Genomic DNA, 27079 nt, shown 5'->3' with positions numbered 1-27079 from the left:
GGAAGATTATATGGCTGACAGCGCTCGGTACGATACATTTTTTTCCCCATAAAAAATAAATTAAATCAAACTTACAGCGTAAAGGTCTCTCTTAAATAAAAGATACCCGAAGTGGGGGCTGGATCTGAACACAGAAAGGAATTTTCACTGTGTTGGTTTATCTCCTCATCCTGCTTGGTTGCTTATGCTGTTTATGCTGCATAAAAATGAAATCCCAAGACAAAAAAAAAAAACCAACAAAAAATTAAGCCAACCAAAAAAATATCCCCACACTTACAGCTTCTTAGAAGTTTGTCAGTCAGTGCTTATTTTAGAAATGGACTAGTTCAGGGGCATGAGAGAAAATTATGGTAATGCCACTGAATGCTTCAGTAGTCAGATGTCAAGGCACTCTGCATTTGTTTTGCTTGAATGCCATTTAATTGCTGTTGCTTTTAGAAGATAATGTTCTGCTTTCTCACTTTCATACGTCCCATGCTGGCATCAGCAGTCTCCGTTATGGAATGTTCCAAGCTCATCAAATCCAGAAGTTTCAGTCTACTTTTTGGTTACTCTTAAGTGAAGTGCAGAAAACAAGAGCCTGGTTTGTCTTGTTGTCTGGTGGCTTTTTCTACCATAGCTGGAAATTCCAGGGGAAAGGGTTATGGCTAGAATGGAAATGGAGAATGAACTTCCCTCACTTGGACATGGATTCAAACCCAGAGCAGAGTGAGCTTGGCAGAGAACTCTGGGAAAATCTGTCAAATGCTGTGTTGTGCAACTGAAACACTTATTCAAAAGAGGAAAAAAAGGGAAAATTAATTGATTGTGGGGGCATAAAGGGGAGGAGAAAAAGGAGAGAGGTGTTCTTATACCTTAAAATACTTTTGAAAGCGAGTATTAATGTTGATTTTACCAGCTGCTTGGAAGTTACGTCATAATTGAGGGAGAGGACATGATCCTGTAAACCAGTAAAGAAGGAGAGCAGAACACAGTTATGGTGCATCTTTATCCCCCTTTCTTAATTCCCAAGCAGTTGCTCCCCTCACTTTTCCTGTTGTTGGAGAGGTGAAGCAATGCTGGCTCTGGAATGGTGTCCTCCTAAGGTTCCATCTTCTTCTCCTTCCAGCTCCTGACTCACATTTGCACACAAATGGCAAAGTTAACCCCTTAGAAGAGGAAAAAGAATAACTCTTGTGGGAATGCACAGTGCAGGAAAACTGCTCTCCTTCCCTTTTCTTTTTTCCTTTGGAGTTTGGATTTTGCCTCAGCAGTGGAAATGTACTGAGCAGTTATCCAGGCTGAAGTAGGTCAGAGTGTGAACTGTCTCAGTCTCTCTGGTTCAGGTGTCACAGAGCTTTTCTGCTTGCTGGCTAACTTTCAATTCCATTCTGAAAGAGATTAGAGGTTGTTGGCAGCTTTTTTTGGATTCAGCATCTTGGGTATTAGTGAAACCATTGGAGGAAATGCCTTTTTTTGTTGTTTGTTTTTTGAGGAAGACCTTATCTTTTCCTGCCTGGATTTGGCAAGAAAGGAAGCCAGAATTGAAGGATTATTGAGATGGATTGACTGGAAGGGTAACCTTGCTGTTGATAGTCCTTCACTATCTCCGTGTCCGGATGGTTTTAATCTAGTGTTGGTCTCTAGCATCTGAAATCTATTATGAAGTGATTACACTGGGTGGAATTGCACTTCAGAAACCACAGCCTGAGTTTAGCAGAAATTGCACTGGACCTTCTTTCTGTGAGTATAATCTCCCTGGGGCAATGGATGTTGTCTTAGGATACTTCTAGAAGACAAGGATGTATTCAAAAGCAGTACTGATTTATTAGTAAAATCTAGAGAAAATGAGCTTTTGTGCTTGGCAGTTCTTTTCCTCCTCTAATACATCTTTTTTCCAGTGCAAAATCGAGATTTTGTGTGTCCCCCTGCCCCAAAGTTTGGCAAGTTCAAACTATGTAACTTTAAATATTTAATTATGGAGAAGAGAATCAGTAGGACTTATGAATGAGGTGAAAGCATAGACAGGACAAGCCAAGAGATTCTTAATAGTTCTGGCTGCTTTTGTACGTAGTACACCTTTCATCACTGTGTTTGGACTGAAGGCACTTCTTCACATCCAAGATTTTTGGCATTCTGGCTCTTCCCTTTAATCTAGCTGCAGAAGCGTTAAACCATGATTGCTTAGCAATAACCTCAAAGAACTTTTTGAGAAGAAGAGCTGGAAAAGTATCCTGGTGAAATTCAGGAGTAGAGCTATATCCCTTCATCTGTTCCTCCCACCCTCAGAGCCACCAAGCTGGACATGTGAACTGTGTGCAAAGCAAAAGGGGGCAACACATGACAGCTCCGAATGGGCTGGGAATGCTCATGTTCACTTACTTCAGGTAAAAAAATTGTGGTGAAACAGTGAAAAAAAAACCTCATACAGAGAGCTTTGCATTCTGGCTGTAGCTGAGGTTTTCTCCCATACAGGAAAAGCTTAGCTCATTTCTTTTACAAGATTATGTTGCAATCACTTGCCATCTGAAGCCAGAGCTTTGTCAAAGAAGACATTGAAGATGACAGCTGAGAGATGAAGCACTGGCACACCTAAAAGGGGAGGGGGACTTGTCACACTTGTTGCTGTTCAGATTCTCTGAAGACACTGCAGATGCAATATTAACGTTCCCATATGGGCTGTGAGAGTGGAGTCTGAGGGGCAGGAAATCTGTGCCTGACAACTACAATTGAACCAGCCTCTGTTGGAGACCTCCCTGTGGTGCCCCAACTTGGCAGCCCCAAGTTCCCCCCATTTCTCCTCCTCAAAGGCGGCTGTGTCTGCTTTTCCCATTGTGACACTTCCCCCTGATGCTTGCAGTCATTCAGGTGTCACTCCTTACCTAAAAACTAGATTTTCTAATTGCTGCAAAGCACCAGTCGAGGTCTGAGCCTAAATATATCCCTGATTTTAAATTTATGAAGCACGGCATTCCAAACAGGTATGGAAGTAAAGATTTCTATAAAAGCTTGAGAGAAGAGCATCAGTTCTTTCCAGCACTTCCTCAAAAGCCCATTTCGTATCTCCAAGTGAATTTTGAAAGGGCTGTTGCAGACTCATAGTTGGATGCTAAAGCTTGTCCACAGAGATATTCGTGTTTACCAGTTTCAGCTGCTCATTGTACTGAGTGAAGCAGTTCTGAGCAGTTCAGGATGACAGATGATCAAATGGATTCTTATGAAAAAAACCCAAAAAACCAAACCCCCCCACAAAAAAATCTCCTCAAAAATTACTCAGAGCTTTGATTTGTACTGGTAATTATAGCTAAAGACCTCTCTGAGTCTTACAATTAACTTTAATAACCTCATAAATATTCTCCAAATATAATTAAGGGAAATTATATGTTAGGGAAATAAAGATTAAGTGTCTGTGTTGGTGAGGACTAATAGGCCCTAGCAGAGCTGTGATTTACAAACAAGACCTCACAGAGAAAGTGGCATCTGTCTGGCAAGGATTTCCTTGATACTTCTAATTTGAGGAGACAGTATTGTTTAAACACCTTGTGCATCAAAATTAATAATTATATTGGATAATTTACGAGTGGTCAACACTAATATCGCCAGTGTCTGCTTGGATTTTTGAAGTTTTATGAGGTAAGTTCAGCTTGAACCTGATCTCCTCCCCTTAGCTTTTTTCCCACTGGATGGGGAGAGCGAGAGACCCTTCCCCAGAGTCATTCCCAGGCAGGGAGGCACAAATAAGGAAGGGCTGTGTTACACGAGGGAGTTATGAGAGTTATTTGGAGTTGGTCGACAGCTGCAGCCCTGTGCTCTCGTGTGAATGGTTTCCTTTTTGTCACAGTGCTTATTTTAATGAACTCCATCTGCACAGAGCTCAGTCCATCACAGAGAGCAGCTCGTGATCCCTGTGGATGCACTATGGATGCCATGAGTTGTCCAGTCTATCAGGTTGCACATGAAAGCTGGATATGAAAACGAGCTCATAATCTGTGCAATTTATTTTGTAGTTAACTCTCTGGGGGGTTGTTGTCATTTGGTTTTAATTTTTTCTTATTTTTCCTCCCCTCCAAAAGTCATGATGATAGTGGCTTACCATTTGGGATTTTCCTGCTGTGGAAATTTTCTTTCTGGAATCTCTGGTTTTACTCTCGACGTCCTCTCCTTCAACCTCTTGCCAAGACAAATATGACAAAAGAAGTACAGAATGGGATTATTTTAAGGCAAATTCCGTCTGAAATCAAAGAACTTCTTTTAAAACAGAAACAAGGCAGCAGAATCAAAACAGAAATAAGAAAAATAACTTAGGTTTGTTAATGAAAACTAATTTTTAGCCTCGGCTTACTCAGGTGAAGTTGCTTCTGTCTGAATCGAAATATATGAGGGATGGCATCCAAAGCTTACTGGGAATATATGGTGCAGCATGTTTTCCTTTTCTTCTGCCACAGGTTGCACATAAATCCTCAAACAGCTCACCACACCAAAAATAAGGCTGTATAAATATCTGAGCACATGGAAAAATACCTCTCCTGTTGCTAGCACATTAGAAATTAAAAGAATTGGACCGTTTGAGGCACTAGGCGGGGACCTCTTAAATTAGTAACAATTCTCTGAACACAAACATCCAGGTTTTAGGCAGATTGCTGGAAATGAGCAAGGCAGTGCTGGCACTGGGATGACAGTTCCTAAGTAGTATTTCAGAGGAAGTGTTTGTCTGAGAGCTTGAACAATTTCCAGCGGCTGACATTTTGCAACCAAAAGTGTGCCAAATTAGGTAATTTACGTTGCATTTTCACTCTTTGTGCTCCACTTGCTTCTCCTTAGATCGCAGCATTGACACGGAGAATTCCTGACTTAATCTGTGTCTTCCTGAAAGCATGAATTAGTCACCTGAGCACTTGTAATAATCTTAAAATGACACTGTGGAAGGGAGTTAGTGCCTTAGGCTGTCGCTGGTGGGATCTGTGAATTCTCACCTGCAGCTGTCAGGTCTGTATTGATAAGGAATTGCCATTGCAGTTGGATGCCTGTGATAACAATTAGGATGGAAGAGATGCAGAAAAGAAACTCAGCTGTTAAATCTGGGGATGGGTTTGCTGGTGGAGACTTCTTGGTGCCTCCTTTTGGACACTTTCTAATAACTTTCTATCCTCCTCATATTGTGGTGCCCAAAACTGCAAACAGTAATCTCTGCACTCAGTAATCTCAGTCTCTCAGGCAGATTTGGGAGCACTCTCAGTGCTTTTCCTGTGAATGAAAAGTTAATTCCACCTAGTCCCCACAAATCCTGTGGAAGCAAGAAAGGGAGAGTATTTTACGACTTCCTCTGATTGGCATAGCTAAGAAGGTGCTAAAATTCAGGATATTGTAGCTTCTTGGTCCTGTTCCTGAGGCATTTCTTCAGTTAAAGGTTAAACGTGACTTTAATATCTTAATCATCAGAATGCAGGATGTTCATTCCTTGACTTTAGCCACAAACCCCTTGTGTTCCGCTGAGCTGTTTGGTGTCTGGTGTGGCTGAGTCTCATTTCTGTTCAAAGGAAGTAAAGTTTAGATGGATGCTCTTGTTCTTCTGGTGGAAGCAAGAATTCATTGCTGTGTCTCCGGGCAGCTTTTTACAGCATGTGTGGCTTTCATCGCTTCCAGCCCTGAAGTTGGGAATAAAAACATTCTTTCAGGTGAAATCAAGTGTTCATGAAGAATTTAGCCTGTATAGATTCTGCTCTATAGGACTGAACTTCCATTGCTCCTCCCAGGGTTGTGGATGCGTAGACAGTGGGGGTGACTTTAGTTGGTTGTTTTCATGAACTTGTCCTTTTTCTGTTTGTAATAAACACTCTTGCTTAGGTATATGAACAAACTGTCAGTTGGCAAAAACAAAAACTAGTGCTAAACAAGGGGTGAGAATAAAGGGATTGTGACTGGATTAACCAGGATTTTGCTGGAGAACTGGGTTAGAAATTCACTGTATCATGTGCCAAGGTTCCCATCTGGTTGAATTTGCTGAAATGTTGAATTTTAAAAATTGTGAAACTAAAACAGTGATAGACCTTGCTTTACTAATGGTGTAGCTGATGGGTATTTCAGATTTTTATATAGACTGTTGTTGATGTCGGATTAAGTTTATGTCTGGAAAACTCAAGACACTGTCCATTTTTGAATGCAGTATTCTGTAAATACTTGTGTGTTAACAAAGCTTAGTAACTTTTTACCACTTCATCCCTGAGTCCTCTGGAGCAGCATGAACACTTTGAACCCTATCAGTGACCAGTGAATTTGAAATCAAAAGCCTAAGGCTCAGATCTGTGAAAATATTTCCTTGACTATCTAGTTCTCAGTGACATAAAAATCCCATTTCTGTAGTTGTCTGCGTTTTTTGAACATCATGGTCGTGCAGTTAATGGTCAGCTCAGAGACTTTGGAGTGGTGTCCCTCCACTGTGGCTTCGTCACATCAGGGCTGATGTGAACATTGCACAGATCCTGATCTTGTGTTCTCTGAAGGCTTGGAGGAAATGACTCCTGCAGGTTTGCATCCATGGAACTGAAAACTTGTTTATGAATATCTGAGGAACAAAACATACTTGCATTCAGATTTAAAAGGTTGATTCTCATAATTTCCGGTCCGAGCAGTGGTTGGTAATGGTGGTGACAAGAAGAGGGGAAAAAGTAATTTTTAAGTACATTTTCAAGTAATGAAAACGAAGAATTTCTAAATAAATTTTTGTATCCCAGTTTCGCTTGGAAATGGTTTCCTGGAAAGCCCAGTGATGAGTAGATGGGCCATTGCTTGGGAAGCTGGGACTGAGAATGCCTGGGGGAAGTGCAGTGTGAATCTAACGGAGTGATCTTTGAGTGCTTTAGTGAACACATTTTGAAGAGAAAAAAAAGCACAAGAACTGTGTTGAATTCACGATGAAACGCCCCTATAGCACAAAGGGTTTAAATGTCACTGTGAGACATAAAAGTCTTGGTTTGAGGAGAAAAGACTATTTTTATACCGCTTGTGTTCTAGAAAAAACGTGGTCACATACTGTCAATTCTGATGCTTCTTTAAGATCAGGAATATAGTATTCCACTTATATTTAGCAGAACTATGGCTCTGTGTGAACACTTGAACATTTGTTCTTTTTGTAAAGGCTATGGGCAGCTCTGTGGGATTCAGAACACTGCTGGTGCTTTTTGACACTGAGGGGCTGCAAAGGTGGCGTCTTAAGTACTGTTCATGTTAAGGCAGCAGAGAAAAGCCCATAAAAACCCACTAATAATTATATTTATAAAGAGCATCGCTACCTACCAGACAGGCAGGAATCTAGTTTTGGAGGGTGATGTGTGCTGTGAGGAACACGCAGCTTTCCAGAGTCCTTTCCTGGCTTTCCTGTCATCAGAAAGGCATTTGCTCGTAGTAAATGCATTAAATGAAACTAATTTTAGAACTACAGGTCAGCACTTAAATTTGTTTTCTCCTTGCTAGTCTCACAGCTAGATCAGGCCTTAAATTTTATAACAGGACTTCCAGGTCTCATTTCTTCTCCTTGTGCCAGAGCTTTCACACAAGCGAAAGAACACAGTTGTCGCCAGTTTTGTGCCCTTTATAAGTCAGATCCCATTTTTTTAACGCATGAATCATATTTCCAGCACTAGGGTGGTGCTTTCCCCCCTTACTTACTCAATTTTCCCTTTGTTCCCGACCCTTTATTTCTTTTGTCAGCGCCTGAAATAGCGGTTGCGCAAATCAGCGGCGTTGTCATGGGGAGGCTTCACAGCGGGAACGTGATGAAAAATGGCCAGTTTTCTTTTTTTTTTTTTCCCCTTTTTTTTTTTTCTTTTGAGACACCACCGGGTGATGAGCAGGGAAGTCACTGATTTTCTGTGATTTTTCCAGAGGCAGCCTGTGGCTGGACAAGGAGCAGTGGGGATGATTGGTTCAGCGGTGCCGTTGGGCTGGACAAAGGGAAATCTCTTGGAGTATCCCTTGGCATCCATCCCTCGGCGGTTCTGATCCCTCGGCCAGGCTGATTCCTTGGAGCAGCAGATTTGTGGAGCAGCGTGGCTCCCGCAGGAAGCGCTGCCATCTGTCCCCTGTCGCTTGGATCCGTGTGCCTGCTCCAGGGACAAACGGGATGGGTGGCAGCTGCCGTGCCTGCTCCGGGCATTAATTCCTTAAGGGGATCGGATCAAGCCGTGCCTGCAGAATGGGAATAGCGCAGGAGCTACGGGTTCAGCACGGGAGAAACGTGTGAATTCCTTCTGTAAATGCCAAAGGGAATATTCAGGTTGTGCAGCTGCCTCTGTGGGCACCCTCTGGACAGAGGTTTAAGGGGTTGGTTGATAATCGGCCTATTTAGTGTTCTTCTTAGGGGAATTGGTGGAAAAACGTGGCAGAGGCTCAATCCTGAACATCATCAGAGGAAAACAAACCCTTCATCGTGGACTGGTGGTGGTGAGAGGTGGTTGTTATTGCAACTGGTGTAATATCACAGCAAGATTTGAAAGCTCAAACAGATCCAGGGAGAGTGGTCAATACTCCCAGCAGTACAGTTCCATGGAATTGACAGGACTAATAAAAAACTGCACAAAGAGGGAAATACGATAAACACTTAAATTTCCTCATAAAAGAGATGGCTGGAATGAAAGCTGCACAATGTTTTGCTATAAGGAGGTGGGAGTGTATGACTTTACGGTGACTGTGATAAAGCTTTCCTTTTCCAGAGTATATTTAAGCCACGGGAATCTGCATGAAAATGAGGAATGTATTCTAGGAGTAGCACACTAAACCTGTCAACTACTTTGCTAATTCTGTGCCATTTTGAGAACAAAGGCTAAACCATGTGAAACATCTAATACAGAGCAAACTCCGTGTTTAATCCTGATCAACTATGTGGTTTATTTTATGTGGGTGATGGTATTGGGCAGACAAATCAGGTACTGCTGACCCTGGGATGGTATCAGTGGTATACCTGTGTTGCCCATCACAGCTAGAATCCTTATATAGTCAAATATTTAGACAGGGAAGTTGTGATCTCAGCTAAATGTCACCAAAGCATCAACATTTAAGAGGATATTTTATAAATAAGAGATGAAAAATCTTTATTTGCTAAGAGTAAATATTGCAACCTAGCTGCAACCACGTTCTGTTACAGTCAAGTGTATAATTTATCTCCAAAGGCGATACCTGGTGAAAACAAACTGAGGGCAATTTTGTATCAGTCTCTTCAAACTGATCATCCTGGTTGTGTTTTTATTGGTAGGAGCAGTCAGAAGAGATCAGAAGTGGTTAAAAAGTGGCCAGTGGAGAGGTGGACTTGTAAAATCAGTGTGTGTGCACTGTGTCCTTTGCACTGGGCAGCCAGGCTCTCCTCTGAACTGGGAAGTGGCACCTCCCAAGCCAGCCTGGGACAGGACTCTGCAGAGCCAGGGTTTGTTCTGCTGCCCAAGATAAGCTCAGCAGGTTCTGTGTCTGATGCGGGAATGAAATCCCATCAGTGCTCACGGGGAGACTCCAGGCTGGGATTCGGTGCCTGGGGTTGGAAAGAGGGATAGTGGCTGAGAGAGCGGCTGGGCTGGGCTGGGCTGGGCTGGGCTGGGCTGGGCTGGGCTGGGCTGGGCTGGGCTGGGCTGGGCTGGGCTGGGCTGGCTGCCAGGCCCTGCAGAGAAGCTGCAGTGGCCATGGAAGGCTTGCATCCATCCCCGAGGCATTCCTTAATGATGGAGTTTTGGGGTGTTCACTGCTGCACATCTCTGCTCCTGCTGGAAATGTCAGAGCAAGGGCATCCTTCCCTCCCACCCCTCAAGGCAGTGGGATTTTTTTATCCCTAGACTGGAGTGGGAGAACTGGCCAGTGAGGAGTAGAGGCTGGGCTGGGGCCCTGTCCTGGCTGCTGCTTCCCCAGTTTTCAATATCAGCTCTCAGCTTTCAGTCTGCTATAAAGCAAAAGTTGATATGTGCCTAATGTGAAGTGACTTGTTCCTCCTGAATTGTACATTGTCTAAGTTCTTCAAAAAAATAGGCAAATGAAGTTTTTCTTGCGTAGCTAAAGAGCTGTTTTAGGTGTTTCTTTGTATGTGAAGTTTTTTTGAGATGATACTCTACACTTACCTGTCCCTTAAATATCCTGCAGATCAGTTTTTATCCTGCTCTTCAGATGAAAAATAATACAGTGGGATTTTTTTTTTTTTTTAAATAATAACACTTGGCAATATTCTCTCACATCCTAATTTCTAGATACGAAGTGGGCCTTTGATATGGATTGCACTGTGTCCTGTTCTTGTGTATAACTTTTCCTCGTGCTGGGATATGAGATGTAGCATCTTAGCAGGTGTAGTGTGATGTGATAGGCACTCTTTTTAAACATGAGCATTTCCAAGCAGTTTTTGCAGCAAAACAGTTACAAGGGCATTTTTATCAAAACCTGGGCTGTTTATCATGTTTATTCCTAGTATACAGCTGGATTTGTGGCAGAGCTTCTCCCGTTTGAAGGGATTTAGCCTTGCTTTTCCCAGGCCTGCACCATGGATTTGCATAAGCTGCAGTTACACACTCCAATGGCTTTTCCAGGCTCCTTACAACAGGCTTTCAGTGAAGCAGACTTTGCTGACTGCAGCTCTTGTCCAGCCAGTAACTCAGCTGGGGAGTGTCCCCTGAATGCTGAAGGTGGTTTCCAGATAACCTTGGCATTGCCAGGATTTCAAAAGCCCTGTCAGGTTAACAACAGTAGAGCTCCACAGCCTTTTCCCCGGCTGTATGGGAGGAGCAGTGACTGATTTTGTGGTATTGCTGCCCATCCAAGTGACAGTTTCATTAATTGAGTAATGGTGTGAAATCTGCAGCCCCACATGTTTTATTCAGAGGACACCTTAAACCCGCTGGTAGCTAATGCATGGTGTAAGCTGGATGTATTTTTATGTGCTTGCCCCATCCTCAGCACTTTGAGCTTCTGGCTACACTTAAACATGTTTTTTCAGAGAAAGAGTTCCCTTTTTTACCTTATTCTCTGCTAGAAACTGTATGAAGAAGTGGCTGGATAGCAGAAAATTGCATCTCCTAGATAGAATGAGGCTTGATGACCTCAAGGGGTTTTTTAAAAACTTTTTTTTTGGCACCTTTATCTCCGTATATAAATAGCTCCCAAGTCTCTTCCTCGGCATTGGCTAGATGTAAAGTAGTGTTAAATGCTTTTGGGAGGTGAAAGTAGGCTTCCTCAGTTCCATGTGGATGGAGCAAATCCAAGCTGCGTGCTATATTTACACACTTGGGTTCCCTAGCAGATTTTATTCCCTAAGTAATATGTGCTGATTTGGGGTGGTGTATTTAAAATGCACTCCTAACAAAAGATTTAAAAGGATTTAAAAGACAGGGAAAGCAGTTTCGTTACATCAGTTTGTAGCTGCATGCTGTCAGCAGCTCCACCTCAATTTATTCACGCGATTTTTTTTTAGGTAACATTTTGATCAGCAACAATTCTTACATCTCCTGAAGGGTCATTTAAGGCGGTCAGGTAGTGCTGCTTCCCTCCCTGGTGTTTGCTGTGAGCAGCTGAATAAGCTTGTCATTCCTGCCCTTGAGCCTGCACTGATTGATTTTTTTGGAATTGGCTTGGCAAGGGTACATTTTTCTCGGCTCACTGCTTGTACCACAGGAGAATTTCTCAACTGTATAAAGTGCCCTGGCACCGGATCCTCCTGGAACTCCCAGGGAAGCACAGGTGGAGTTCACCGAGGACAAACCCATGGGTTTATCTGCGTTTGCAAAAGGTCACCAGGAATTCTCAGTGACCTCGAGGAGACTTTTTTTTTTTCCTTTCAGGCAGCATCTCAAGTTTCAAGGAGCTCTGTTGCTTCCCTGCTTAATTGGTGCTGTTGAGCCATGGGGATTTGCTACCTATTAAGGCGTCACTGAGTGGAAGGCTTTGAGGTCTTCTCTCCAAATTTTAGTTGGTTTAAACTTTTGTGCTCTCTGACTGCCAGGTGAAATGGCTGTGAGCATCAATAAAGCTTGGGAGAAGTTGCAGTGAGTCTTCTCAGAAATGCTGCTCTCCTTGAAATTGTTTTCAGGGCTGAGAAGATAATGGAAATAGTTCTTTGTTTAAGTTCCTTATGTATTATGGGTTGTTTTTTTAATATAACCTAAAACCCTACTTTAGCTTTAGTAAGTATACTGGGTTGTGATTAATGTTTGACATTAATATTCTGGAATAATTTACAATAAATCTTCTGTTCTCTGGCAGACATGCCTCTAAAACCTTTTGTTTTGTCTGTAGCTCCAAGTATTTCTACATCCATAACAGACAGCTTTAAAAAATCAGGGGAGCAGTCAGAGCTTTCATTAAAATCTGTTTTGGGATAACTGATGGGTGCAAAGTCTATTGCCAAAGGAACCCAGAACATGCGAAAATGCCACGTGTGGTTTGGGGGTTTTTTTGTGTCTGTGATACTGGCACTGTGTTGGATTTTACAGATGAATGTAAAATCCTCATTTTTTTAATGATCAAAGGCACGGCTGCAATTCAGATCCCTTCTTTCCTCCCTTTGTCAGTCAGTAGGATGTGCATATAATGAAATAGCTGTTGAGGTCACTGTGGGTAGTCCCAGAGGGAGCAACCTGGGAAAGGAGAGCAGTAACAAAAAATACCAGAGGGATGAGGAGAGAACCGAGCACACCCTCCAGGAGCTGCCAGAAGAACTAATGATGGGTTTCTGCTGTGGATCCTGTGTCAGTGACCAAGCTCAGCTGTGCTCTGGTAGCCCTACATTGCCCTGAGGTACAAAAAGAAGAAATTCTGTCTCAATCTATTGCTCCGTCAAAAAGTTCCCACCAATCTCCTCTCTCTGTTGTAATTTATAGTTAAATGGCCTCTCTTTATAATTCCCACTCTTAACTAAGAAAAGGCAATAAATTCTTAATAAATCCCAAAATACTGAGCCTGGGAGGTAGGAGACACAACTTAAGGTTCTGCCCTTAAAAACAGCATTTAGTTGAATCCTCAGCTTCTGCTTTGGGCTGTGAGGTGCTTCTACTTAAAAACTATCTGTCAGCACAGCACATTGCTGCTGGTTCTTCCACTTAGCCAAAAGGTTGTGGGAGCCTGCAGGAATAATACTGTGAACCTTTTCAAACCTCTTCATGTCTGGGTTTTTTTTCTGCTGTTGAAATGATGCTGAAAGTGGAATCTATTGCCTTCTGACAGGCTGCTTGGTATTTAAATAAAAAAATACCAATAAAAGTAAAAGTAGAATTAAAAAATTAAAATAAAATTTAAATTTTATTTAAATATTTTTTTTATTTAAATAAAAACCCCTGTAAGTTTTGTTTGGGTACTTCAAAAGTATTAGAGATGGAGCAGAGAATGAGGATGCAGAACAGGAATTACTTACAAAATAAAACTGGTTAGGATTTGTGGGTTATTTTTGAGAATCTGGGGGATCTGAGGACTTAATACAAATTCTAAACATTCTAAAAAATGCTAAAATCCAATAAATTAATAAATAAAAACATTTACCAATAAGTTATTATGTATAATTTATTATTAAATATTTACTAACAATAGCATATACTGTATATTATAATAGATATTTATTATAAATTATAAATAATTTAAGAACCACAAAAGTAAAATTAATTAAAATTTCCAAATTTCTAAACACGAAACTCCTCTGCCAGCTTTGTTGGTTTGCTTCTTCACAGAAATGGTTGAAATGTATCTGGTAATGGTCATCATTTAAGGCTGAATTCCCAGCTCCTCAGTAGGAATACAGAGGACTGTCCCTTCTGCTGTGGTCTCTTATCCTCTAGTGATAGTTTTCATCCACATCCTCAGTGACTGAATAACCATATCATTAAACATTTATATTGAGAATTCATGGGTGCAGCTTTGTGTGTGGAAGTAATGTCCCCTTGGGAGCACAGAAAAGTGTGCTTTGCTTGATTTACTTGATTTGCTTGATTGCTGCTCCCTCTTGTGGGGTTCAGGCCAGTTCGAACAAGCTTGGAGTTCATTTTTGGCCTGTTTAGATGGAGTCATTAATCAGTGCTTCTCCTCTGATACACTGGGTGGGGTAATGACCTTAACTCTGTGTACCTCTCCAAACCAGAACATTCTTTTATGTCAAGGGGACTAAATCTGTAAAAGCATTTAATCCACTTCTTAAATTTAATTAATTTTTTTTTCCAAGAACTCATCCTGTTGTGCTGTAAATATATAGCAGGGTTTACATTTCTGTCAGGGCAGAGATGAGGCAGTTCCACAGCTGTAGCACACTTGGCAAGTCTTGCTGTACTGGCAGCAGTGAAACCACTTACACCTCCTCTCCTGAAGTCAGCACCCCTGACTTGCACTCCTCTGATTGTTGCCCTTCTTAAGTGAGTTTAAAATTTAAATTAAATTAATTTAATCAAAGTAAAAATTAATTAAAATTTTCCTCCTGAAAATTAAACCTCCCAAACCCCCTCCCATGTGTTCTCCTGTATCCCAAATAAATGCAAATGCCATAGCTGGGGGAAAGATTTTCTTTTTCTTCCCCCTTGTGATTTCTCAGTTGTTCTGCTGGCCTAAACCTTCCACATCTAATGTGTTGTGCCTGAAGATGTCAAAATACTGCTTATGCTTGTTTTCCTCCAGAGAGACAGATGAGCTCTGGACATATGATCTCTGTTCTCTGGACAAGAAACTGAAGTGCTGTGGATTTCTTCATTGCTCCTAATTGATGACAAAGACCTGTGCAACTTCACTGACCAGTTTTTGGCGTGAAACTCTTCCAGGAATTTCCCACTGAAGTTTAAAAGACAAATTGTCCTGACCTCTTGCAAAATGGGAAGGGGGCCACATCAGTGTGACACTGAAACAAGAGCAGTTCACATGATCTAATTTCTAATATTACACCATTTCACAATAATCATAGGATTTGTCTCAGCGCTGCAGTTTCCATCACTTAACTCATGTTGAACTGTTTCTGTCCAGGAACTGCAATTATGGGTATTAAATCTCAGCCTTGGAGAGTATTCAGTGGATTACCTGAAAGTTTTGATCTTCATTTTACTTGGCTTTAAAAGAATTAATCAATTTTAAATGCATGCAAAGTCTGTGCTTCTGTGGAGACCCAGTGCTGTTGTTTGACATAATGAATTCCCTGTAACTGTATTTTTTCTTTCTATGATGCAGGCAAAGGTGGGATTTTGGCTGAGATTAAACCTGGAAGCAGGCGCACTTGATTTGAGAGAAAAAAAAAAAAAAAAAAAAAAAGGAAAAAAAGCAGAATTTAGTGTTCTATTTATACCTTTTCTTAAAGCTTTGTGTCACAGACTGGGTAATCCCTAGAACAGCATCAGTAACCTTTACTTCAGAATTTGTGGTTTCTTTTGACTGGCAGTGTGAGCATTAAGCAGCTGCTGGGGTTTGTATCTACATTTTAATGTGCTTTAAGTGCAGAGCTGTGTTCAGGATTTGCCAGCTTTTATTCAGATGAAATTTACAGTTCAGTGGGGACCAGAGGGTGATGCCCACAGATTACATTGCTTGTAGCAGTTCCTGAATTTCACTTCTTATTTATACTTCAAATATTTTTACCACCTCTGTTTGTGTCCGTGCATCAAAAAGATGTTGGCATCCACCCAGCCCCAGAGCCCTCCCCAACCTGTGTTTATGCTGCGAATGAAGCAGATGAGAAATTGCACTTTATTGCAAGTTCCACATGGGATTGTTGTGCTTTACTTTATGGTCAAGACAAATGTGTTTGCTCTTCAGTAATGTATACCAGTGGCTGAATTAATTTTGCACGTGTGCTCCCTCATTAGGAGACTTTCTGCTGTGTGCTTGGTGCCTGAGGACGAGTTCCCAGTGGGAAACACGGGTTAGAGCTTTGCTTCTGATGAGAAGTCAAACACTAAAAGTCTGAAATACAACTCAACTCTTTTATTTGTGAACTCTGAGTGACTTTAATTGCAGAGGCAGTTCTGCCATCAAACAGAAATACGGTCTTTTAGCAGCACTCTGCAATACAGTCATTCTACTTGGGTGTTCTGAAGTTCAGTTTTATTTAAATTTTAAATGAGGACAACAGTTGCTGCAACACGCTGCTGGTGCCATAAGAGACAGAGAGAGAGCTACAAGTGGTCACTGCGAAAGAGAAACTTCTCTCTTTTTATGAAGAAGTTGGGTAAAACAAGTAGAAGAAACCACTGGCTGCAGCTTCATGCAAATAACTATTCCAGGAGACAACAGTGGGAGGATTTTTATCCTTTCCTTGTGAAATTCCAGCCCATATTTGCTGATGCTGCCAGTGGGTTCTGGTGGGTTTTTTTTTCCTTCTAGTCATCATTTCTGATTGATTAATTTATTTGTATGAGTGATCTAGCTGTTTCCAAAGTCAACTGGACTCCCCCGAAACTACTTCCATGAGTTAACAGTCTTGATGTGAAATACATGACTGCAGTATTATCCAGGGTGTAGAAAACACATGGATTTGTTCTCAGAGGTAACAGCTGTCGAGGAGTATCCAAATTCTCTGGTGGGACCAACCACTTACTGACCAGAGAGCTATTTAGGGAGAAAATGCCAATTGAAGAAGTGACGTAAATGTGGTCAGTTGATACTAACCGAGGAGCTGCAAGCCAACATCCTATCCTGGAGTTGCTCTTTCATCCCTGTTTTGCTTTTTTGGACTTGAAACAGGACGAGTGATTGATTGCTAAATAGCAGTGGAAGTGGTGCACTCTATATATAGAGTGGTGCTGGAGAACGGAGCTACAATGCTTATGAAAAAAAAAAAAACTACCCAAAACCCAAACCAAAACAAAACCCTACCAACAAAAACATTTGCTGAGATAATAAATGCCTCTAAGCCACTGCCAAGATGGAAATGATAACAAGACACTTCAGTTTTAAGAGGTGCTTTAAGATTGATTCCTCGTGGCAGGATTTGCTTTGGTAATCCGTGCAAGCTCCTGGTGGAGCTCAGTTTTTGTTTAGGCTAAATATTGTTTATTGTTGTATTTTTAGCAGCAGCTCCTTGGGACTCCAACAATTTACGAGGTAGGAGGCAAGTCCCTAATTGTCTCTTGCATTGTGGAGCTGTACAGGCTGTTCATTGCAGAATAAATATTCTCCTCCTTCGTGGGGGGGAAGAGGTCTGTGTCAACAAGGCTTTCCAGCCTCTGCTCACATGCCTAAGTTCTATCTCCAAGATGGATTTCCTGGCAAGCACATCAGCAAATGTTTCTCCAAAGTGGACAGTGCTGATGTATAAATTCCTTCATTAGTCGTGGGTCTCATTCCCTCCTCCCCTTCCCAGTCTTTGGCTCAAAATGTTAAGCAAGAGGACCGAGAATGCTGAGCCCTTAAACACAGATAACTCAGAGCAGCACCCTCAGCATGTCAGAGCAGAGTGTCTGCCTGTTCCCACTCCTGGTGCTTGGGAATTTAAGGAAAACAGAAAAACAGAGCTCTGGTTTAGGGTTCTGAGAAACCCTAAAAACAAAATTGGAAATCATTCTTGGAATGCCCTTGCAAGAAAAACTTGCCGTAAAAAAAAAATACATCGTTTAATCTCCTACCAAACTTCAGTCTTGTAGGATTGCAGGATAGGATTTCCTGACCCAGGAAAATAGGTTCAGGCTGCAGTCAGGGTGATCATGAGAACACCATAATAGTTCTTTTGGCCAAAATTCCACTGTAGGTATACTTTATTATCCTCTCTGTATGGGAAAATTGGACACTCCTCAAAGGGAACTGTCAATTTTTTGCTAAAATGTTTGATAATGAGGTTCTTTGGTGTGCAGAGGATGTGATCCCTGTTCATTTAAGGTGCCAACCTAGTTCATTCTCTCTAGTGAATGCAGTCAAATGTTTGAGTTGAAGCCCTAATGATGTTTAGCTGTAAGTCTGACTTTTTGGACTTGATTTTTACTGTGAATTTGATTTGTCTGTTATTTGAATGGGAGAGCTTGGTGACTTACCTATGGTACTCCCAGAGCTTGCAAATACTGGTGGTGTTTTCCCATCTAACGTGCCTGATGGGTGTAGGATGAAGTGCAGAACCTCTGCCCTTTTGTGCGCTACTTTCTGAAATTACTGTTGGGCTTCCAAATCACAAAATTTACAGTCATGGTGGAAATGGTTAATTCCAACTCTTTAATCTCATTAGGTTGGAAGTAGAACCTGGGAGATGGCAAAGCCTCGTGCTGTGAATACAGCAGCAGATAAGTTCTTTTCTACAAGTGAAAGGCTCTTGCTGGATCATTTTTGTGGGTTTTTACACAGATACCTGTACACTCAGAGTTGTACAAATACGTCTCACTGTGAGATGATCCAAACCAAAACTCCTTTTTTCCTTTGGTTTGATCTTTTCTTTTTTTGCATTATTAAGCAAAGGAATGGAAAAACTTAAGACTAGGTCAGGAGTTTTTATTATGGGAACCAGTCTTGAATCTGTAGCTTCTAAAACAGGAAGATCACGTAACTTTTCATCCACCCATATTTCAAAATTCTGAAGTAGTCAGGCTTTGAAATATATTCAATATCCAAGTGTTGATGGCATCACTGTTTTGAAGCTGAATGACAAATGTGCCATAGGCTTCCCAAGAGCCTCCCAGCTTCCCTGCTGGAGCATGACTCAGTCTGACTTGTCCCTGATCCAGCAGTTTCCTTCCTCCTCCTGCCCCTCTGTGCAGGCTGGGCAGAAGATAATCTGTTGATCCTGGCAGGGGATTTTGGTGCTGAAAACCGGACATTGTTTTCCTAAGGAGCACTTGGCTGCCTCAGTGCCTTGGTGACGGGCTACAAGGAGGTTTTGTTCCCTTGGCCAGCTGGGCTCCAGGCGTGCCAGCATGGCTCAGAGGGCAGGGATGATGGAGTGATGAGGCACAGACATCACTTTGCTTGTCTCTCTGACTTTGGGTGGGCGACACTCCAGAGGTTTTTATTGGCTTTCTTCAACATTCAAAGAACAACACTATGAACCTGATTAAAAAAAAAAAAAATCAAAGCTGGAGTAACCAAATATTTCTTCTAATATAAAGTAATTTTAAGGTTTTTTTTCCATAAAACGAGACTCTATCTGTTCCCATTGTTTGGAAGGCCAGGACTGAATAAGACACTGATGGACATTACCGAAATTCTAAGAATCACAGAATCATTTAGGTTGGGAAAGATCAAGTCCAACCAATAAACCAACACTGGCAAATCCACCAAAAGTGATAGCACTTGAAGAGAATGCAGGAAATGCCCGACAGAATTTTATTTTTATAGATATACATTATATAATCTGAGTTATATATGTTGGTGGTGGATAGTGTTGGGAAGTGGCTGCTCCCTTGATGAAGAATTAATATTGAGGTGGGCCAAGCTGGTGCCAGAGTACTCCGAGGTGCAGGTTTTTTCAGTTTTTAAACCTGTCTCTAAAGGTTTTGACTACTTTATTCCTACTTGCATACCTCTTAACCTACCTACAACATGCCTGAAAGACAAAATAAAAAGCAGCTGAGTTTGAGCTGTGCTGGGGGCCAGGCTTCCTTGGAATTTGAGTTATCAGTGATATTAACATACCTGGAGGCTGACCGGGTGATCTTTCCCTCCTGCTTTTGACGCAGCTCCTCAGTTGTTGGTTATTATGGGTAAATTGCTGTTCTGGAAAGCTGATTTTTAGGATTTGGGCCAGCATTTTTTGAGGATTACATTGTTCTGAGTGCAGGCATGCATTTTATATGTGTGTGTTTGCAAAGGAGAGGTGTGTGTTCCCCACGGGGAGATAAGGAGTGTGTGTCATTGGAATCAGAGCTGTTGTCCTAAGTGCCTTTTTATTCCTTTTTAAACTTCCTTTTTATTTTCTGCTTTGACATATCCAACTCAGAGTCATCCAATCTGGAAGTGTCACCTCGCTCTTTTTTCCCCTCTTCTAAATCTCCCATTACCTGTTTTTCTTAGGCTCAGTTTAGCACTGTAGTACGTGCAATGCATATTTCCACTGGGGACATCCTTCCTGCTTAGAAATGTCCTGTAATTAATGTCACTCTTCCACAGCATCCTATTTCAGATGGGAAATGCATGGACACAAGAACTGTGTGCTGAATAAGCAAATAAATATCAGTTTTAGAAGACGATGCTGTTTTTCTGAATAGGAGAGAGCTATGACGAGATAGGCACTGCAGTTTTGAGGGGATTTGTCAGGACCTGATTGGAATTCCGAGCCTCTTTTTACATAAAATCAATTATAGAGTGCTGAAGTGTGTGTTCAGAGCACTGTCAGGTCTGCATTGCTGGAAAATGGAAGTTTGCTAGCATTAAAAAGACCTCTTGATCCTTCAGTTCCGACCCAGCAGGTCTGTAGTACAGTTGTTTGTTTGAATTTATCCCGGGGTATGCATGAAGTGCTTCCTCAAGTAAACCAAATAAACCCAAACATCTTGGCTTGGAAAGTAAATAGGAAAAGGTGTGTGTGTGAGGGGGTAATTTATGCCTGGTGTAGGAAATACTTACATTTTCAGTGTATTTTCCAAGTGACAGTGCAAAACCTGTAGAGATTTGCCAGTGAATGTGAGGGGAGGTTAATTCTTGTCAACCAAGAACCAGAACAAACTGTCTGTTTCAAGCTAAGATGAAGATATTTGTCACGCTGAGTTGTTCTGATCCTTCAGATTTACACAGTTAACATCACTCCCCTTCTCTGTTAAAACTTCTACATACAAGGCAATATGTATTTTTCCTGAAGAATTACCTCCAGTGCCTGGTCCTGGCTGCCTTGGGGTGAGCTGCCATAGTCCAGAAGTGCCTTCTTCACAGCTGAGCACCAAACATTGCTGGAAGCCCCAAATCATGCTGTTACCTGCCCCAAAAATGAGTGCTGAGCAGCTTCTGGGAATTAGGGCATAACTCCTCTTGGACTTGGGGCTGTTCACAAAAGAGAGACCTGCTGGAGGATGAAGTGAGTGTCTGTTAAATGAAGGTGTAAATTATAGATGCTTCACAGGAGCATACAGTATTTATTAATTTCCTTATGCAGATGCTGGAGTGCATTTGAGACACTTCAGATTTATTTTGTTAAAGCAAAGTTGGGTCATTTACCCGGTGAAGAGCTTAAAAATAACTTGTAGGCCCAGCTGGTGGCTTTGGAGTTTAATTAAAGATGTGACTTTGGAGACTTTATTGCAGCCATTCAGTACTTAAATTGTTATAGGAATGACAGAGACTTTTGACAAGGTGTATGCGAGTGACAGGACATAGAGGAATGTCTTCAGGGTTGGATGGGATATTTTGAAGGAATTCTTCCCTGTGAGGGTGGGGAGGCCCTGGCACAAGGTGCCCAGAGAAGCTGTGGCTGCCCCTGGATCCCTGGAAGTGTCCAAGGCCAGGCTGGATGGGGCTTGGAGCTATCAGGTCTGGTGGAAGGTGTCCCGGCCCATGGCAGGGGGTAGAGAATGACCCAACCCAAACCATTCTGTAATTCTATGATTTACAAAAAAACAGTCTGTTTTACAATTGTAAAGCTCCACCTGACTTAAGCAGGGTTTTTTTTCCAGGGGCAGGGTGCAAGTTAAGACATCCCTAATCCCTCTTACTTAAAGGAAGCATGACAGGCCTTCCCAGGGACAGTGGGACATGGCTTGGGTCCAGGCACTGCCAGTGAACCCGGCTGAAGTATTGCCCCCAAATGTAAAAACAGTGCCAGCGCTTCCAAATTAGCTGAAATACTGTCAGCAGCATGGCAGCGTGTGCTCTGCCAGCCTGAGCAACCAGATTCCTGGTCCTGGGCAGGCAGCTCATGGAAAAACTGAGCTCAGTGGCTGGGTGGAGGCTTCGCTGGGCTCGCTGACCGGGAAGGAGGGCGCAGGCTGAGTTGCTAAGGAGCGACCTGTCTGGCTTGCCGTGGAAAATCCCGTGCCAGGAAGGGATGACTCTCCCAGGGCTCTGCTGCTGGAGAATGGCAGCGGGTAAAATGAGCTCTTGAAGCTTCGCAGCTCTGCCGGCCCTCGCGGCTCCTCCCTGGCCTTTTGTGAGGAGATGGGTGTGCGAGGTCGGGGTGAAGTCAAGGGGAATCCAGAGGTGCTTTCGGGGAAATCTGGTGGAATCAACAGATGGCACTGATTTCCGTGGAGCCAGGATACCTGCTCTGACCATGCCTTCAATTGTTCTTGGGCTATCGTTCCGTTTAGTGTCACTTTAACCCACTTGTGCCCTCTAATCCTTCTGTGCCTTCGGCTCATCCAGCTCATCACCTTTTGAAACGCAGGATGGCCTTATTTTTTGGCCAGCCACTATTCCCGATTGCTCTTTTGCAGCACTGTCAGGCTTCAATTACACGTGGTGGGGTTTTTTTGTTTTTGTTTGTTTGTTTGTTTTGGTAGGAGGGAGAGAGGAGGGGTTGGTGTTTTGGTTTTTTTTTTTTTTTTTTTTTTTTTTTTTTTTGTTGTTGTTGTTGTTTTTTTTTTCATTATTCCATAGCGTGTAATGCCATTTCAGAAAGAATAAAACCAACACCAGCCCATCCAGCGTGGACGGCTCGTCTTAAGCTCGGCTCTACACAACGCAATCCGCAGCACCGATATAATTGCAGCAATTAACAGCAATTTGGGGCGGTTTGTTTCTGCCATGCAAAGGCCACTTGGCGTGAACAGGAATATATATTTATAAGCAGCTGCCCTGGGCGTTAATCTGGTGGATGCGCAGCCCGGAGGGAGGGAAGGCGGGCCGAGTCGTTGGGATGTTCTGGGGCTGGTTATCTTCCTCGGGGACAAAAAGCAGGCGAGGCTGCCCTTTCCTGGGAGGCTGCCCTTTCCCGGGAGGCTGCCGTGCGGGTTTGGCAGCGATGCCCGGCGGCGGCAGGTGTGTGCTGTCAGCCGGCGCGCTCGCAGCTCCCGCTCCCCGCCCGCTCCCCGCTCCGCCCCCGGGCCGGGCCGTGCCGTGCCGTGCCGTGCCGGGCGGGCCCCGCCGGGACACACGGCGGCAGCGGGAGCCATGGACGCGGCCGCCGACTGCCTCAGCCCGGCTGCCCAGCGGGAGGTAAGGCCGGGGGGCTGCGGGGGGCTGCGGGGGGCTCGGGCAGCGCGGCCGCGACTCCGCGCGGTGGCTGTGTGAGCCCAGCCCGGGGGCTTGCGCCGGGCTGGCTTTGCACCGTCGCCGACCTAAACGTGAGCTGTGAGCTGCTCCGGGGGAGCCAGAGGGACCTGTTGAATGGCTGCTGAGTAAAGTGTCACGGCAGCCCCGAGGGACCATCGGATGGCCGCGGGCGGGTCGGGCATCCCTCGACACGAGCTGTCACTCGGGCTCAGCGCTGTCACTGCGAGGGGGAGAGAGAGGAGCTGTCAGACCAGCTCAGGATAGGCTGTCGCGGCGCTGGGGGTATTAGAAGGGAATCCTTGTGTTTACGTGTAGGCTAAGGTTCACCAGCCTGCTGCCTCTGGATAAGTAATTTGCATTGAAGAGAAAGGTGAGGAGTAAAGCAGGATGTGGACTGACCGAACCCTGTGTGATTCACGGGCTCATTGCCATATGAGTAAGTGGTGCAAAGTGTTGTTTGTGTTTATAACTCATATGCAAAAAAATGTCAGATAAATATGCTGGTTTGACCTCTTAAACATAGAAGTCATTATAGGTGCTCTAGTTTTGAGGCTAAGCAGTCACCACTCACAGGTGAGCTCCTGGGGTAGGTCACATGTTGCTCAAATGGAGATGGGAAAAACATTGCCATGGGTTAGCACTGGTTCTAGCCGGTAGCTGTGTCGGTCAGCTGCGTTACAGGAATATTGCAAATCAGGTGTTGCGTGTCCAAATCGACTTTAAATTATGTAGGAGTGCAAGAAACCTTATCAGACTTTTGACTGATGAAATGTGACTTGGCTCAACAGAATGAACAGTCCTATATTATTTGAGGAAGGGGATACAGAATACTGAAGTGGGACAGCATCCGTCACGAAAAATTATGTTGGCCCCAGAAATGACTGGCTGGCTGTGTCTTAAGCATGTTGGCAGGAGGTTTAAATCAGCCTGAGAATAGTATTGCAGCAATGCACAGCAGTGGTTGCTTACAGGGAGCAGGTGTAATTTAGTCAGGCAGAGTTGTGTTTTAAGGTTTCTCTGGCAGTGGGATCAGAGAGCTTTTCCGGGTATGGTTTGGTGCTGGCAAGCTAACACTTCAATCCTCCACAAAAAATAACGACACTGACTTTGATTACTAGCCTTAGAAGCAGGTAATTTTGAGTGAGCTAGAATTGAGGGGTGCTTTGTATAGCTGGAAAACTCTTACACATGTAACTATGTGGCAAGTCAACATAGTCATTTTTCACCGCTCAGAAAAGCAGCATAACTTCCTGTCTTTGTTGGCTGTTTCTTGCGGCTTCCAGGCGAACAATGAAGCCCTGGCCATTTCAGGAGGGCCAGGCTCTGAGGGTGCACACCTTCAGGATGTGTGTGTGTGTGTGTTTCTCTGGCGTCTACCTTAGCAACTCACCTAAATAATTCTCTCATCGCCGCGATAATGACAGCGCAGCTTCCCCAGTGCGGCGCGCGGAGCCAGGAAGCCGTGGCTTCCGTCACCATTGTGCTTTATCCCCTGGCCATGGGCACAGCCAGGCCTCGTCCCCGCCAGTGGTGCTTCAGAAGGGGCTGTGCAGGGCTCACTCCACAGCAGCTGCATGTCCCATGCTCCCGCTTCTCCCCACTCCGCAGGCGGCAGGAGATGCTTCTCACCCTTTCCAGCTGATACCCAATACCTGGTTTGGGTTTTTTTTTTTCCTCAGAGGTAGTTGTGCTCCAGTTACAACCTGCTTAATTTTTCCCTCTTTGGATCTAAATATACTGAACTCCTTAAGCCAGGGTAAAGATTTGCTGCTGCACAGGGCTGGGTTTTTATTTTCAGGCTGAGTGACCCTTAAGCACGAGTGTCAAGTGCTGAGCAAGAAGGCCGGCAAAAACAACGAGCATTTTGCAGTTCTCCAGTGCATTTGTTTCAGGGCTTGGTGACTGTAAATCATTCTGAGCAGCTGCAGTAAGAGGACAAGAATCCAGTGTGTATATTTGTAGTATTTGAGTGAGTCCTATAAATCAAGGCGATGATTTTTCAGCTGGTGCCCAGTTCCATGTTCATCTCAGCAGTCTGGTTGCCATCTCCTCTCATTTTGCCAATGGGCCTTCACAGAAGCCTCTTTTGAGGTTTGGGTTTTTTTGGTATGACATGCTCAGTAAGGCTGAAGCTGCCAGTTCTTCTTGTCAGATGAGCAATATTTCATAAAAGGGAAGTTGCAAAAGCTTTGTAATGAATGCAATTAGGCTTCATAATTTTAGTCTTCTGTTTTTGACAGTGATCTGTCACTTTTGATTGAGGGCTGTATTGCTTGCTGAGTCACTAGTGAATTTTAGATGATTTTAAGATCACTTCCTTCTGTCTTAGTGATTTCTAATTTCTTTTTTTGTATCTTTAATCCCTTGAATAGTTATTTATGCCTTAGGCAGCCTAAAGAACAGCTTTTAGTAAGCTGAATTTCAGAAGTGTGTGAATTTTTTAGTGGTTTTCTAATGTTCAGCAGTGTCTCTTGCAGGCTGCAGTGTCAGTCTCTGCTAGTACCCTTAGAGGTGACTCGACTCTGGGCCCTGCCAAGTGCTTGGGCTGGATGAAGACCAAAGTCAGCCAGGCAAAGCCTGTTTTGGTTTAGTCAGCACACAGAGAGAAATGTAAAGTTAGCGTTGCTGCTTGCAGGCTGTGCAAGAAATCAAGGTATTTATAGCACAGAGCAGAGTCCAAGAGTCTCAGAGAGTGTGGTCTGACAAACTCCCATGAGTTCAGTCACACCCGTGCTTCTGAGGAAGAGGCCCACAGTAAATCTGACACTCCTCTGTGTTTGTCTGAACGTCTGGCCTGGTTTTATTCTCACGTGTCCTAAAGGTTCGCAGCTTGAGCAGGTGAGGGTGGCAGTGGGGCTGTTCTGGGTGTCCTTGCCCTGTGCTGGGGGACACCCACTGTACCTGAGCTGGGCTTTGGCGCAGGAGAACCTGCGTGCAACAGGCTCTGTTTGGCTCCCACGCTCCTGCAGAATTCGTTGGGTGTTGGAGTTGCTACCAGGCTTTGCTTTGGCTTTGGTAATGTCGTACCAGTGAGGTGTGGACTCATCCCTGTCCTGGTAGATTTACATCCTCTGGGCTCACAGGCCCAGCTTGGTCACCAATGCCACCTACAGAGTATATAAAAGAAAATTCATTCTGAGTTAAGTAATTCCATCCACCAAAGCATGCTAGAGATGGGATTATGAAGGCCACAGGTTGACCATCTGATGGCTGGCCTGACTCTAGCATGGTATATTTTTGTTGAGCTGAAGAGCACCCTCCAAAGACTCATGGATAGCCTCACATACTGAAGGCTTTTTTTCCTCCTTGCATATTTCCTGTCCCCCATTCTCTCATTTTGCTGTGGGCTTGAAAACCCCTTAGGGAGGGATGGCTTGTTTCTTACAAACCCCTCTTTGTCCAGCACAAACGAGCTGGTGTTTGGTCAGGAACCATGGTGAAAATAACTGTAATCATCTAAATGGCACTCAGACATCCTTGAGAACATGTTTGAAAATATTCCTTAGTGCTTGATGCAGCCCTTAAGGTACAGCAGCCTTCTGACAGAGAAGTTGGGGTCACTAAGGAGCCAAGAGCAGGTTCTGGCATGATTTGGTGGAGTCTTCTTCCATGAGGACACTCAGGCAGTGAAACAGGAGCCTGGAGAGGCTGTGGAGCCACCCAGCTCAGGGGTTTTCAAAAGTCATCTGGACCAAGTCCTAAGCAATGTGGTGCTGCCCCAGCTTTGAGCAGGAGGGTGAACTGGAGGGACCTCATGAGGTCCCTGCCAGCCTGAACAATTCTGTAATTATTTGTTTCTGTGTGATAAAAATGAGTTCCTTTAAAATATGAGTGTTCAGGATGGAATAACGCTTGATGACTTCTTACAAGGGTAGCAGTATATGCTAACCACAGGTTTTTAGCCTAAAGTTCAAGAACCCAGGATACCGTTTCTGTTGTTTGTATTCAAAGATACTTAAGGTTGACGTGGTCATGGAAAGAAAAGGTTCATAAATAAACAGTATTCTTGTTCTAAGATGTAAGCCGTTGTTAGTCAAACCTGCTGAGTGAAAATGTGTTT

The 27079-nt window shown here is 43.6% G+C and overlaps 1 protein-coding gene across 13 annotated transcripts in view; it reads left to right on the top strand.

Moving 5' to 3' along the window:
- Window positions 1–27079, top strand: part of LRRFIP1 (LRR binding FLII interacting protein 1) — a 100922-nt gene that overhangs the window by 13893 nt on the left and 59950 nt on the right. For 2 of the 13 annotated variants that reach the window (XM_066322467.1, XM_066322462.1), the window contains exon 1: window positions 22867–22962. The exons of the other annotated variants lie outside the window; for them this stretch is intronic. In XM_066322467.1, coding sequence (XP_066178564.1) covers window positions 22918–22962 — 45 coding nt within the window. In that variant the 5' untranslated portion in view covers window positions 22867–22917. Of the gene's footprint in view, window positions 1–22866; window positions 22963–27079 lie in introns of those variants that run through there. 13 annotated transcript variants of the gene reach the window in all.

This window comes from Sylvia atricapilla, chromosome 7 (genome assembly GCF_009819655.1).
Source record: "Sylvia atricapilla isolate bSylAtr1 chromosome 7, bSylAtr1.pri, whole genome shotgun sequence".
NCBI lineage: Eukaryota > Metazoa > Chordata > Aves > Passeriformes > Sylviidae > Sylvia > Sylvia atricapilla.
Note: the sequence above shows the minus strand (reverse complement) of the source record. Positions and strands in the feature narration are given on the sequence as shown.